The sequence below is a fragment of the Teleopsis dalmanni genome, chromosome 1 (genome assembly GCF_002237135.1).
Source record: "Teleopsis dalmanni isolate 2A chromosome 1, ASM223713v2, whole genome shotgun sequence".
Lineage (NCBI taxonomy): Eukaryota > Metazoa > Arthropoda > Insecta > Diptera > Diopsidae > Teleopsis > Teleopsis dalmanni.
Genome location: NC_051846.1, coordinates 220,645,700 through 220,660,614, shown reverse-complemented (window position 1 = coordinate 220,660,614; position 14,915 = coordinate 220,645,700). Strand labels below are relative to the sequence as shown.

Genomic DNA, 14,915 nt, shown 5'->3' with positions numbered 1-14,915 from the left:
GGTTGGTACATGGCGCCAAAATGCATTTACCGACCATTCTTGAACGTCAGCAACTCGATTACCAACAAAGGTCGCTAGTGTTGAAGAATGAGAACTAATCCAATGTAAAGTAATCTGTGAATCAGACCAAAAGTATATGTTATTAATATAATATAATAAATTATCTTTAATCTTGTTCCAGCATCCAGCAAGAAGATGGGCGGCACACAATTCAAGACGTGGTAATGATCTTGCTTTCACAGGAGCAACTCGGGATTTGGAAGTTAATAAATGAACATTAACATTGCCAAAATTATCTTGACAACGTAGATAGATACAACATCCGTATGCTCTAATTGATGCGTCGCTGAAGCCATGTACTTGCATGTTAATTGAGTTCTTGATTCGAGTGAACTTAGGAATTTTAAGAAGTACCACTTGATGCAAATCAGCAAGAATTTTGTTCCATGTTGTGTAAATTTCTTGAGGTACGGATTCATCCCAATCACATCCAATTATCCATAGTTGCTGTAACAAAATCTTAGCTTTGATGATAAGTGGAGTAATTAGACCCAAAGGATCATATAAAGATGATGCTAATGACAAAATGTTTCGTTTAGTATGACTTGCTGGTATATTGGTTGATTGAAAAGTGAAGCAAAAATAGTCTTCTTTCGTATTCCATAACATTCCAAGTGGGCATGCCATATCTCTTGCAGTCTCAATATCTGTAAGTTTAACATTTGGTGCAGTGATGTTAACATTGTTACTATTCCACTTTGTTAACGATAAGTTGTAAAAATCCAATATTTCGGTAGTTTCATTTTTGATGGCTTGCAATGTCTCCAAGTCATCTGCTCCTGAGATCATGTCATCGACATAAAAATCCCTTTTTAATATCATTTTACCTGTTTCTTTACGGTAAGGATAGTTATCTGCAATGTAGTGTAAGCACCTAGTTGCAAGAAATTGCGCAGAACTCGTACCATATGTAACAGTATTCAGTTGATAAACTGAAATATTTTGCGATTTATGCTCACGCCACAAAATTAGTTGAAAATTGCGATCACTTCGATGTAGCCAAAATTGTCTATACATTATTGTTATGTCAGCCGTTATTCCATATTGATATAATCGAAATCTTAATAATGTTATTACAAGTTCATTTTGGATTGTAGGGCCCACTACACGTAATTTAGTAGTTGTGCTATCTGGTTTAATTACATAATGATGTGGGATAAAATAGTGGGGAGAATTTAAATCCAAATCCTTAACCATCGACATATGTCCGAGATTTTCATAATCTTGCATAAATTTCACATATTCCAATTTTAACTCAATATTGGAGTCAAGTCTTCTTTCCATAGATAAAAATCTTCTTAATGCATTTTTCTGAGAATTTCCAAAAGTACTTGTGTCGCCTTTGAATGGCAACCTTGTCATAATTCGGCCATCGTTACTGAGAGCTACAGAAAGTTGGTTTCGCATTGCTGTTCTTCTACTGACTATACTGATGGTGGATGAACTGGTTCCTCTATCTGCCACAACCGTTCCAAGTTCGCATTAATTGTATCCAAGCTAACAACACAATGGGATGAAACAATTTTGGAATCTTTAGTAGAACAATATTTTCCTGAAATAATCCAGCCGAACAAAGTTTTTTGTAAAGTCGGTAAATTCTCACCAAGTTTTATTTGGCCTACTGCTAGCAGTGAAAAGAAAGCTTCTGCGCCAAGTAACATATCAATTTTTTGGCGTTTAGAAAATGTCGGATCAGCTAATTGAAGATTTTCAGGAATTTGCAACTCTCATTAGGGTGATATCCAGAAATTCTTTTGGTAACGAGAAACTCAAGTGCTGCTTCAAAACTGTTTAACCTTGAACGTATCGTACTTATAGTTTTGTGTTTAATATTTATTGATGCAGCTCCTACACCAACAAGACTGTTTTCACTTCGTGACTTTTTTAGATGAAGTGCATTACACATCGATTCCGATATTAAATTGACCTGCGAGCATGAATCTAATAACACTCTACAGAGTTGAAAAGTACCAGATGCATCTTTAGCTAACACCATTGCTGTTGCCAAAAGCACCACTGATTTTACCCGAGCAGAAGTATCGTCTGGAACTAGTGTACTAGTGTGTACATGACTTAGAGGTGATATTGTTTGCTCACATAAAGGTTCCATATTAGATGATGCACCAGTATTATGTAAAAGTGAATGATGTCGTTTTTTGCACATTCGGCATGAATACGTTGATGGACAATGTGTGCTAATGTGATCTTTCCGGAGACAATTAAAGCATAGTTGGATTTGCTTCGCCTGTTGACATCGATTTTCAATTGATAGAGCTAAAAAATTTGGACAATTAGTAATATAATGACCAGGTTTTAAACAATATACACAATGAATCTGACTTGTAGACTTTTGTTTCGTCATTAAGATGTGCTTGAAAGGTTTACGAACACTAGTACGCTGCAACTCTTGGTTGATTGTAGCCTTTGGCTTGGCCTTTGCTAGTACCATTAATTGTTGATAATTGTTGATAATGTTGCAAGATGCTTGACATCAAGATGCTTGACATCTTGCAACATTCCAGCCAAGTTGGTAGTTTCGTATAGTCGTGACATTCATTCCATTTACGTTTCGTCTCACTATCCGCTTTCGTCATCACCAAATGAATCATGATTGCATCACATATCTGTTCGTGTGATCCCAGTGATTTAAGCGAACTATATAAAGCCGAAATGTTGTCCACTAATTGGCGAAGTTGAGTCGAATCAGGCATAATACATTGTGGTTCATCAAAAAGTGTTACAATGCCTTCCAGAAATATGAGAGGGTCATTGTCGTATCGCTCTTTGAGTCTTTGGAGAGCCTTCGGATAGTTGTCTTCCGTTATCTGGAACGCCTTTACTGTAGCTAACGCTTCCCCTTGAAGACACGATAACAAATGGTTGAATTTTTCAATTGATGTCAAGAGCGAATCACTATCTACAAGGTTTTGAAAAATATGTATAAAATTTTTGAATTCAAGATATTTGCCGTCAAACTTAGGCAACTTTAAATGTGGCAATCTGTTTGACGGCAGCTGCGGTAACGAGAAAGTTTGCTCATGGTAGCTTTGTCTCCCCCGTCCATCAACTAATGACAATATTAAACATTTTGTACTTACGTACAGCTCATCGATGTCAGAGCGCGCTGAATCTATAGGACAATATCGCTCTATCTGATTCTGGTAGTAAGATACCTGCTTATAATATGCATCTAGCATCCCAAGTCTACACTCCAATTCCGTTGACGATAAAGTTTTGTTGTTCTCAACAATATTTTTAATTCGCGTTATTCTGCCTTTTGTAGATGCTCGCTGCTGTTTTAATTCTTCTAACGAAGGCAATGGCGGCAGAGAATTTGACGCTAAAGTCGCATTGTTTTCGGCAGCGCTGCTCGCTGCTGCATTATTAGAATTTTGCATCACCGAAAGCAAATGCAAAACCGAAAATAAAACAAAAAAAAACCAACTAATGTTATGAAGGTTAATAACCTGAATGATTGTCAAGGTTATTGTAAAATTGAACAACTGTTGTTTATTTTTTAAGTTTTAAACAATTACTGATGTAAGAGACTATTAATATCAAGTTTTTAATATTAATTTGAAAGACCTTTAGCCTTTATTTATATCAAGTCTTTAATATAAATTGAATTTAATTTGAAACACTTTTAGTCGTCATTTATATCAAGTCTTTAATATAAATTGAATTTAATTTGAAACACTTTTAGTCGTCATTTATATCAAGTCTTTAATATAAATTGAATTTAATTTGAAACACTTTTAGTCGTCATTTATATCAAGTCTTTAATATAAATTGAATTTAATTTGAAACACTTTTAATAGTTAATTTATCATAAGTCTTTAAAATAAATTTAAGATAATTTCAAACACTTGTTTTTAGGCACACTACGGTCGTGTCCTGTCATGGTCGCCAATGATCGAAAACTATTTAATTTAATAGTTTTTTCTATTCTCTTTGATTTTATATAAATCCAAACGCACCTTTTGCTTGAGTAGTTCACATACCACTGACTTTATTTTTAAAACATATTATTAACAATAGCAAAAAAAGCAAAACAAAAGGAAAGCTGCGGCTATTAAAAGCTTTTTTGTTAGTTGTAAATAAATATTAAATAATTGAACTTAAAATAAGTATACGAGAACCTAATTGACTTAACATACCGGCCCCCATTGAGACCGTCAGGTTCAATTAATTGGTAATACAGCTAGCTTCGTAATTGGTTTGAGTTGTGTAAAACTACTATATTCTTGTGAAAATAGTGTTGTTGAATAATATATACAATATGCAACAGAGCGCGTTGTATTTCATTTATCACGAATAATGATTGAATTTGTGCCTCGTGCTTGTGATGCCATCTTAGCATCAGCGCAACCATACGTAGACATTTGTTATAATTGCTTATCTGATGAAGTCTCTGTTGCAAATACGACAGTTTGATATCTTCCAAAATGCACACTAGTTTGCGAATTTCTAACTTGCGGTCGTCAACTGTTAGTTGATTTATTGAATGTTCTGGCCAGTTTGGCCACGGCAACATTAAGAATGAAGGTCCTTTGAACCAATTTGATTACAGAAATTCTGGGACGGTAGACCCTCTAAAAACGAGATCAGCTGGATTCTGATCGGTTGGTACATGGCATCCAGCATCCAGCAAGAAGATGGGCGGCACACAATTCAAGACGTGGTAATGATCTTGCTTTCACAGGAGCAACTCGGGATTTGGAAGTTAATAAATGAACATTAACATTGCCAAAATTATCTTGACAACGTAGATAGATGCAATATCCGTATGCTCTAATTGATGCGTCGCTGAAGCCATGTACTTGCATGTTAATTGAGTTCTTGATTCGAGTGAACTTAGGAATTTTAAGAAGTACCACTTGATGCAAATCAGCAAGAATTTTGTTCCATGTTGTGTAAATTTCTTAAGGTACGGATTCATCCCAATCACATCCAATTATCCATAGTTGCTGTAACAAAATCTTAGCTTTGATGATAAGTGGAGTAATTAGACCCAAAGGATCATATAAAGATGATGCTAATGACAAAATGTTTCGTTTAGTATGACTTGCTGGTATATTGGTTGATTGAAAAGTGAAGCAAAAATAGTCTTCTTTCGTATTCCATAACATTCCAAGTGGGCATGCCATATCTCTTGCAGTCTCAATATCTGTAAGTTTAACATTTGGTGCAGTGATGTTAACATTGTTACTATTCCACTTTGTTAACGATAAGTTGTAAAAATCCAATATTTCGGTAGTTTCATTTTTGATGGCTTGCAATGTCTCCAAGTCATCTGCTCCTGAGATCATGTCATCGACATAAAAATCCCTTTTTAATATCATTTTACCTGTTTCTTTACGGTAAGGATAGTTATCTGCAATGTAGTGTAAGCACCTAGTTGCAAGAAATTGCGCAGAACTCGTACCATATGTAACAGTATTCAGTTGATAAACTGAAATATTTTGCGATTTATGCTCACGCCACAAAATTAGTTGAAAATTGCGATCACTTCGATGTAGCCAAAATTGTCTATACATTATTGTTATGTCAGCCGTTATTCCATATTGATATAATCGAAATCTTAATAATGTTATTACAAGTTCATTTTGGATTGTAGGGCCCACTACACGTAATTTAGTAGTTGTGCTATCTGGTTTAATTACATAATGATGTGGGATAAAATAGTGGGGAGAATTTAAATCCAAATCCTTAACCATCGACATATGTCCGAGATTTTCATAATCTTGCATAAATTTCACATATTCCAATTTTAACTCAATATTGGAGTCAAGTCTTCTTTCCATAGATAAAAATCTTCTTAATGCATTTTTCTGAGAATTTCCAAAAGTACTTGTGTCGCCTTTGAATGGCAACCTTGTCATAATTCGGCCATCGTTACTGAGAGCTACAGAAAGTTGGTTTCGCATTGCTGTTCTTCTACTGACTATACTGATGGTGGATGAACTGGTTCCTCTATCTGCCACAACCGTTCCAAGTTCGCATTAATTGTATCCAAGCTAACAACACAATGGGATGAAACAATTTTGGAATCTTTAGTAGAACAATATTTTCCTGAAATAATCCAGCCGAACAAAGTTTTTTGTAAAGTCGGTAAATTCTCACCAAGTTTTATTTGGCCTACTGCTAGCAGTGAAAAGAAAGCTTCTGCGCCAAGTAACATATCAATTTTTTGGCGTTTAGAAAATGTCGGATCAGCTAATTGAAGATTTTCAGGAATTTGCAACTCTCATTAGGGTGATATCCAGAAATTCTTTTGGTAACGAGAAACTCAAGTGCTGCTTCAAAACTGTTTAACCTTGAACGTATCGTACTTATAGTTTTGTGTTTAATATTTATTGATGCAGCTCCTACACCAACAAGACTGTTTTCACTTCGTGACTTTTTTAGATGAAGTGCATTACACATCGATTCCGATATTAAATTGACCTGCGAGCATGAATCTAATAACACTCTACAGAGTTGAAAAGTACCAGATGCATCTTTAGCTAACACCATTGCTGTTGCCAAAAGCACCACTGATTTTACCCGAGCAGAAGTATCGTCTGGAACTAGTGTACTAGTGTGTACATGACTTAGAGGTGATATTGTTTGCTCACATAAAGGTTCCATATTAGATGATGCACCAGTATTATGTAAAAGTGAATGATGTCGTTTTTTGCACATTCGGCATGAATACGTTGATGGACAATGTGTGCTAATGTGATCTTTCCGGAGACAATTAAAGCATAGTTGGATTTGCTTCGCCTGTTGACATCGATTTTCAATTGATAGAGCTAAAAAATTTGGACAATTAGTAATATAATGACCAGGTTTTAAACAATATACACAATGAATCTGACTTGTAGACTTTTGTTTCGTCATTAAGATGTGCTTGAAAGGTTTACGAACACTAGTACGCTGCAACTCTTGGTTGATTGTAGCCTTTGGCTTGGCCTTTGCTAGTACCATTAATTGTTGATAATTGTTGATAATGTTGCAAGATGCTTGACATCAAGATGCTTGACATCTTGCAACATTCCAGCCAAGTTGGTAGTTTCGTATAGTCGTGACATTCATTCCATTTACGTTTCGTCTCACTATCCGCTTTCGTCATCACCAAATGAATCATGATTGCATCACATATCTGTTCGTGTGATCCCAGTGATTTAAGCGAACTATATAAAGCCGAAATGTTGTCCACTAATTGGCGAAGTTGAGTCGAATCAGGCATAATACATTGTGGTTCATCAAAAAGTGTTACAATGCCTTCCAGAAATATGAGAGGGTCATTGTCGTATCGCTCTTTGAGTCTTTGGAGAGCCTTCGGATAGTTGTCTTCCGTTATCTGGAACGCCTTTACTGTAGCTAACGCTTCCCCTTGAAGACACGATAACAAATGGTTGAATTTTTCAATTGATGTCAAGAGCGAATCACTATCTACAAGGTTTTGAAAAATATGTATAAAATTTTTGAATTCAAGATATTTGCCGTCAAACTTAGGCAACTTTAAATGTGGCAATCTGTTTGACGGCAGCTGCGGTAACGAGAAAGTTTGCTCATGGTAGCTTTGTCTCCCCCGTCCATCAACTAATGACAATATTAAACATTTTGTACTTACGTACAGCTCATCGATGTCAGAGCGCGCTGAATCTATAGGACAATATCGCTCTATCTGATTCTGGTAGTAAGATACCTGCTTATAATATGCATCTAGCATCCCAAGTCTACACTCCAATTCCGTTGACGATAAAGTTTTGTTGTTCTCAACAATATTTTTAATTCGCGTTATTCTGCCTTTTGTAGATGCTCGCTGCTGTTTTAATTCTTCTAACGAAGGCAATGGCGGCAGAGAATTTGACGCTAAAGTCGCATTGTTTTCGGCAGCGCTGCTCGCTGCTGCATTATTAGAATTTTGCATCACCGAAAGCAAATGCAAAACCGAAAATAAAACAAAAAAAAAAACCAACTAATGTTATGAAGGTTAATAACCTGAATGATTGTCAAGGTTATTGTAAAATTGAACAACTGTTGTTTATTATTTAAGTTTTAAACAATTACTGATGTAAGAGACTATTAATATCAAGTTTTTAATATTAATTTGAAAGACCTTTAGTCGTTATTTATATCAAGTTTTTAATATAAATTGAATTTAATTTTAAACACTTTTAGTCGTCATTTATATCATTTAATATATGAATTTAATTTGAAACACTTTTAGTCGTCATTTATATCAAGTCTTTAATATAAATTGAATTTAATTTGAAACACTTTTAGTCGTCATTTATATCAAGTCTTTAATATAAATTGAATTTAATTTGAAACACTTTTAGTCGTCATTTATATCAAGTCTTTAATATAAATTGAATTTAATTTGAAACACTTTTAGTCGTCATTTATATCAAGTCTTTAATATAAATTGAATTTAATTTGAAACACTTTTAATAGTTAATTTATCATAAGTCTTTAAAATAAATTTAAGATAATTTCAAACACTTGTTTTTAGGCACACTACGGTCGTGTCCTGTCATGGTCGCCAATGATCGAAAACTATTTAATTTAATAGTTTTTTCTATTCTCTTTGATTTTATATAAATCCAAACGCACCTTTTGCTTGAGTAGTTCACATACCACTGACTTTATTTTTAAAACATATTATTAACAATAGCAAAAAAAGCAAAACAAAAGGAAAGCTGCGGCTATTAAAAGCTTTTTTGTTAGTTGTAAATAAATATCAAATAATTGAACTTAAAATAAGTATACGAGAACCCAATTGAAAATCTTAGCTTTGATGATAAGTGGAGTAATTAGACCCAAAGGATCATATAAAGATGATGCTAATGACAAAATGTTTCGTTTAGTATGACTTGCTGGTATATTGGTTGATTGAAAAGTGAAGCAAAAATAGTCTTCTTTCGTATTCCATAACATTCCAAGTGGGCATGCCATATCTCTTGCAGTCTCAATATCTGTAAGTTTAACATTTGGTGCAGTGATGTTAACATTGTTACTATTCCACTTTGTTAACGATAAGTTGTAAAAATCCAATATTTCGGTAGTTTCATTTTTGATGGCTTGCAATGTCTCCAAGTCATCTGCTCCTGAGATCATGTCATCGACATAAAAATCCCTTTTTAATATCATTTTACCTGTTTCTTTACGGTAAGGATAGTTATCTGCAATGTAGTGTAAGCACCTAGTTGCAAGAAATTGCGCAGAACTCGTACCATATGTAACAGTATTCAGTTGATAAACTGAAATATTTTGCGATTTATGCTCACGCCACAAAATTAGTTGAAAATTGCGATCACTTCGATGTAGCCAAAATTGTCTATACATTATTGTTATGTCAGCCGTTATTCCATATTGATATAATCGAAATCTTAATAATGTTATTACAAGTTCATTTTGGATTGTAGGGCCCACTACACGCAATTTAGTAGTTGTGCTATCTGGTTTAATTACATAATGATGTGGGATAAAATAGTGGGGAGAATTTAAATCCAAATCCTTAACCATCGACATATGTCCGAGATTTTCATAATCTTGCATAAATTTCACATATTCCAATTTTAACTCAATTTTGGAGTCAAGTCTTCTTTCCATAGATAAAAATCTTCTTAATGCATTTTTCTGAGAATTTCCAAGAGTACTTGTGTCGCCTTTGAATGGCAACCTTGTCATAATTCGGCCATCGTTACTGAGAGCTACAGAAAGTTGATTTCGCATTGCTGTTCTTCTACTGACTATACTGATGGTGGATGAACTGGTTCCTCTATCTGCCACAACCGTTCCAAGTTCGCATTAATTGTATCCAAGTTAACAACACAATGGGATGAAACAATTTTGGAATCTTTAGTAGAACAATATTTTCCTGAAATAATCCAGCCGAACAAAGTTTTTTGTAAAGTCGGTAAATTCTCACCAAGTTTTATTTGGCCTACTGCTAGCAGTGAAAAGAAAGCTTCTGCGCCAAGTAACATATCAATTTTTTGGCGTTTAGAAAATGTCGGATCAGCTAATTGAAGATTTTCAGGAATTTGCAACTCTCATTAGGGTGATATCCAGAAATTCTTTTGGTAACGAGAAACTCAAGTGCTGCTTCAAAACTGTTTAACCTTGAACGTATCGTACTTATAGTTTTGTGTTTAATATTTATTGATGCAGCTCCTACACCAACAAGACTGTTTTCACTTCGTGACTTTTTTAGATGAAGTGCATTACACATCGATTCCGATATTAAATTGACCTGCGAGCATGAATCTAATAACACTCTACAGAGTTGAAAAGTACCAGATGCATCTTTAGCTAACACCATTGCTGTTGCCAAAAGCACCACTGATTTTACCCGAGCAGAAGTATCGTCTGGAACTAGTGTACTAGTGTGTACATGACTTAGAGGTGATATTGTTTGCTCACATAAAGGTTCCATATTAGATGATGCACCAGTATTATGTAAAAGTGAATGATGTCGTTTTTTGCACATTCGGCATGAATACGTTGATGGACAATGTGTGCTAATGTGATCTTTCCGGAGACAATTAAAGCATAGTTGGATTTGCTTCGCCTGTTGACATCGATTTTCAATTGATAGAGCTAAAAAATTTAGACAATTAGTAATATAATGACCAGGTTTTAAACAATATACACAATGAATCTGACTTGTAGACTTTTGTTTCGTCATTAAGATGTGCTTGAAAGGTTTACGAACACCAGTATGCTGCAACTCTTGGTTGATTGTAGCCTTTGGCTTGGCCTTTGCTAGTACCATTAATTGTTGATATCGCCTGTCAAGCATCTTGCAACATTCCAGCCAAGTTGGTAGTTTCGTATAGTCGTGACATTCATTCCATTTACGTTTCGTCTCACTATCCGCTTTCGTCATCACCAAATGAATCATGATTGCATCACATATCTGTTCGTGTGATCCCAGTGACTTAAGCGAACTATATAAAGCCGAAATGTTGTCCACTAATTGGCGAAGTTGAGTCGAATCAGGCATAATACATTGTGGTTCATCAAAAAGTGTTACAATGCCTTCCAGAAATATGAGAGGGTCATTGTCGTATCGCTCTTTGAGTCTTTGGAGAGCCTTCGGATAGTTGTCTTCCGTTATCTGGAACGCCTTTACTGTAGCTAACGCTTCCCCTTGAAGACACGATAACAAATGGTTGAATTTTTCAATTGATGTCAAGAGCGAATCACTATCTACAAGGTTTTGAAAAATATGTATAAAATTTTTGAATTCAAGATATTTGCCGTCAAACTTAGGCAACTTTAAATGTGGCAATCTGTTTGACAGCAGCTGCGGTAACGAGAAAGTTTGCTCATGGTAGCTTTGTCTCCCCCGTCCATCAACTAATGACAATATTAAACATTTTGTACTTACGTACAGCTCATCGATGTCAGAGCGCGCTGAATCTGTAGGACAATATCGCTCTATCTGATTCTGGTAGTAAGATACCTGCTTATAATATGCATCTAGCATCCCAAGTCTACACTCCAATTCCGTTGACGATAAAGTTTTGTTGTTCTCAACAATATTTTTAATTCGCGTTATTCTGCCTTTTGTAGATGCTCGCTGCTGTTTTAATTCTTCTAACGAAGGCAATGGCGGCAGAGAATTTGACGCTGCAGTCGAATTGTTTTCGGCAGCGCTGCTCGCTGCTGCATTATTAGAATTTTGCATCACCGAAAGCAAATGCAAAACCGAAAATAAAACAAAAAAAAACCAACTAATGTTATGAAGGTTAATAACCTGAATGATTGTCAAGGTTATTGTAAAATTGAACAACTGTTGTTTATTTTTTAAGTTTTAAACAATTACTGATGTAAGAGACTATTAATATTAAGTTTTTAATATTAATTTGAAAGACCTTTAGTCGTTATTTATATCAAGTCTTTAATATAAATTGAATTTAATTTTAAACACTTTTAGTCGTCATTTATATATCAAGTTTTTAATATAAATTGAATTTAATTTGAAACACTTTTAGTCGTCATTTATATATCAAGTCTTTAATATAAATTGAATTTAATTTGAAACACTTTTAGTCGTCATTTATATCAAGTCTTTAATATAAATTGAATTTAATTTGAAACACTTTTAATAGTTAATTTATCATAAGTCTTTAAAATAAATTTAAGATAATTTCAAACACTTGTTTTTAGGCACACTACGGTCGTGTCCTGTCATGGTCGCCAATGATCGAAAACTATTTAATTTAATAGTTTTTTCTATTCTCTTTGATTTTATATAAATCCAAACGCACCTTTTGCTTGAGTAGTTCACATACCACTGACTTTATTTTTAAAACATATTATTAACAATAGCAAAAAAAGCAAAACAAAAGGAAAGCTGCGGCTATTAAAAGCTTTTTTGTTAGTTATAAATAAATATTAAATAATTGAACTTAAAATAAGTATACGAGAACCCAATTGACTTAACACTACTTCTCCGAATATTTTTGGCCAGCAGCTTCGACATTGTTGACGTAAAATAAATACAAAATCAAACAATTGCATAAAATCATAAAATAAAAAATAAAATCACAAAATAAAACAAAACGACCGTTTCGCTAAAGTATTGCCCATCGAGCAATAAAAAAAGTAGTATCATTCACAATAGAGTCTTGAAAATCAAATATGCAAGAGGTAGGTGGTGTTGAAAATATATTCTTCAATATTGTCTTGCAAATCAAGTGCGGAATTATTTATTAGGGAATTGTTTTTGTAAAATCAAATAATTTTGCACATGCAACGATGCACAGACATCGTGAATACCCCTATTATAGAAGAATTGTAGAAAATTTACTTACTATTTTAAAGGAAATTTTAAATTCAAAATTTATAACAGGAATACATTGTACTATGTAATATTTATATGAAAGAAAAAACACACTCATTAAAACACATGTAATAATAAATTATTTTACACAAAAGTTTTCGCTATAGAAATTTTAAACAAAGAAGATCAAGAATGAAAGAGCTCATAGAAACCATATTGGAAATTTATAACAAATGATATATATTAGGCATTTTCTTTTGTAAGGATATTATTATTATTATTATTTATTGATTCAAAAAAAAATCATACAGCACTTACAAAAATTATAGAATTTTACTTAAAATCTAAATTGACAATAACATATTTGTTGTGAGTCAGATTGGCATACAAAAGGTGCATAATATTAACATTATTATTTATATAAATTCTTCAATAATTAATTTTCTGTAACTCAAAACACTTTTCATAAAATTATACAGTTTATAAATACTGCTACCGTTTAATAAGATTTTCACTTCTTCTTCAGACAGAAGTGCTTTATCAAAAAAACTACGCCTATGTTCTCTGAAAAGTGGACATACACCAATAATATGACATATATTTTTTATTTCATGACGATTACATATAGAACAATCACGATCAGATGTATTAAACTCTCTACCGTTCAGATTAAAAAGACCGCCTCTACATTTAAAAAGTAGGCTCGATATGTGCTGAGTGTTTTCGAAATAAAAATTATGCATAATGTCATATTGTAGCTGTGGGTACATATCATGAGATCCCGACCTAGCATTCGTTACAAAAGAATCGTGTTCCCTCCTAAAACTGGTTATTGAAACACCCAGTTCTAAACACATATTTTCCCAATCTTTGGCCCAATATATACCTTTACTAATTATAAGTTCCGCTAATATTCGAGGAAGCCTTGTGGGAGGGAGATTAAGAATTTTTCTTACATATGCGAAATGTATTTGTATTGTGTCTAAGAACTGCGCCGGTAAGCCCGTTTCTAAGTGGAGCATATAGTTGGGGGTATTAGTAGGTAGAAATAGTATCTTTTTTATAAAAAATCTAAAAAGTTTTTCCACTTGATCATAGTGTTTGTAACCCCAAACTTGGGCACCGTAAAGTACAATCGACCGTGCTGCCGAGTAGAAAATTTTCAATTTATTTTTAAAAGTTATTTTAGGATTAGACAAATACTTTGCTCATATCGAGTTAATTGCATTTTTACCTAAGGAGAGTTTAGAGGTCAAATGTTTGATGTAGGAAAGGTTATACGTAATTAATATTCCGAGATATTTATATTCATTGACAATTTCTACTTGCCTTTTCCCAAATTTCCACGACAACGAATTACTTACTCTGGGACCTTTTCTGAAAATCATTATCTTAGATTTATCTAGATTCGCGATAAGACCCCATTGTGAACAATACCTAAATAAATCATCTATCATAATTTGCAATACATCAGGTGAATCCGCAAGTAGAACCACATCGTCAGCATACGAAAGCACTTTTATATTAGTTGAGTTAATAGGTACTCCACCCGTTAAAAAGTCATGCAGATCATTTAAGTATAGGGAGAACAAAATCGGGCTGAGCAGACATCCTTGTTTTACACCTTGAGTAACTTTAAATGAAGAAGACATAAGATTACCGTCCCTTACGCAACTGCTGGTGTTCGAGTATAATTTCATCAGTGTGCTCAAAAACTTATGAGACAAACCTAAAGAAGCTAATTTGAAAAATAAGGCATTCCTGGGTATAGTGTCAAATGCACATGAAAAATCCACAAAAAAGGCATATGTTTTTTTATTGTTACTTAAATTTAATTGTATAATAGAGGTTAGATTAAAAATATTATCAACAGTTGAGTAAGATCTCCGGAATCCAGCTTGGTATTCATTTAATATATTATTGAGCTCAACCCAGCTATTCATACGCGAAACTAGTATACCAGTAAATATTTTATATATAGAGTCCAGCAATGATAATCCACGATAATTAGTAACTATATTGGGATCTCCTTTTTTAAACATGGGTTGAGTTATCGATTTTAAAAACGAAT

At 33.7% G+C, this 14,915-nt stretch overlaps 5 protein-coding genes across 5 annotated transcripts in view; all 5 read right to left on the bottom strand.

Moving 5' to 3' along the window:
• LOC119667414 overlaps positions 1-1,422 on the bottom strand; it is a 2,543-nt gene extending 1,121 nt beyond the window's left edge. The window contains exon 1 of the mRNA XM_038076703.1: positions 415-1,422. Within this exon, the coding sequence (XP_037932631.1) occupies positions 415-1,422 (1,008 nt within the window). The remainder of the gene's footprint in view (positions 1-414) is intronic.
• Positions 1,423-2,450: 1,028 nt separating this feature from the next.
• Positions 2,451-3,458, bottom strand: LOC119667413. Its single transcript, XM_038076702.1, has one exon. The coding sequence runs from the start codon at positions 3,456-3,458 to the stop codon at positions 2,451-2,453; it is 1,008 nt and encodes a 335-aa protein (XP_037932630.1).
• A 1,524-nt stretch (positions 3,459-4,982) lies between these two features.
• Positions 4,983-5,942, bottom strand: LOC119667412. The gene has a single exon (XM_038076701.1). It carries the CDS (start codon positions 5,940-5,942, stop codon positions 4,983-4,985), a length of 960 nt encoding a protein of 319 aa, XP_037932629.1.
• A 1,028-nt stretch (positions 5,943-6,970) lies between these two features.
• LOC119667411 lies at positions 6,971-7,978 on the bottom strand. Its single transcript, XM_038076700.1, has one exon. It carries the CDS (start codon positions 7,976-7,978, stop codon positions 6,971-6,973), a length of 1,008 nt encoding a protein of 335 aa, XP_037932628.1.
• An 827-nt stretch (positions 7,979-8,805) lies between these two features.
• Positions 8,806-9,786, bottom strand: LOC119667409. Its single transcript, XM_038076699.1, has one exon. It carries the CDS (start codon positions 9,784-9,786, stop codon positions 8,806-8,808), a length of 981 nt encoding a protein of 326 aa, XP_037932627.1.
• Positions 9,787-14,915: the final 5,129 nt, after the last annotated feature.

Bases quoted from the DNA above. Each gene is read 5' to 3' on its own strand.
- LOC119667413 (XM_038076702.1), bottom strand. From the start codon at position 3,458: ATGCAAAATTCTAATAATGCAGCAGCGAGCAGCGCTGCCGAAAACAAT.
- LOC119667411 (XM_038076700.1), bottom strand. From the start codon at position 7,978: ATGCAAAATTCTAATAATGCAGCAGCGAGCAGCGCTGCCGAAAACAAT.
- LOC119667409 (XM_038076699.1), bottom strand. From the start codon at position 9,786: ATGCGAAATCAACTTTCTGTAGCTCTCAGTAACGATGGCCGAATTATG.
- LOC119667412 (XM_038076701.1), bottom strand. From the start codon at position 5,942: ATGACAAGGTTGCCATTCAAAGGCGACACAAGTACTTTTGGAAATTCT.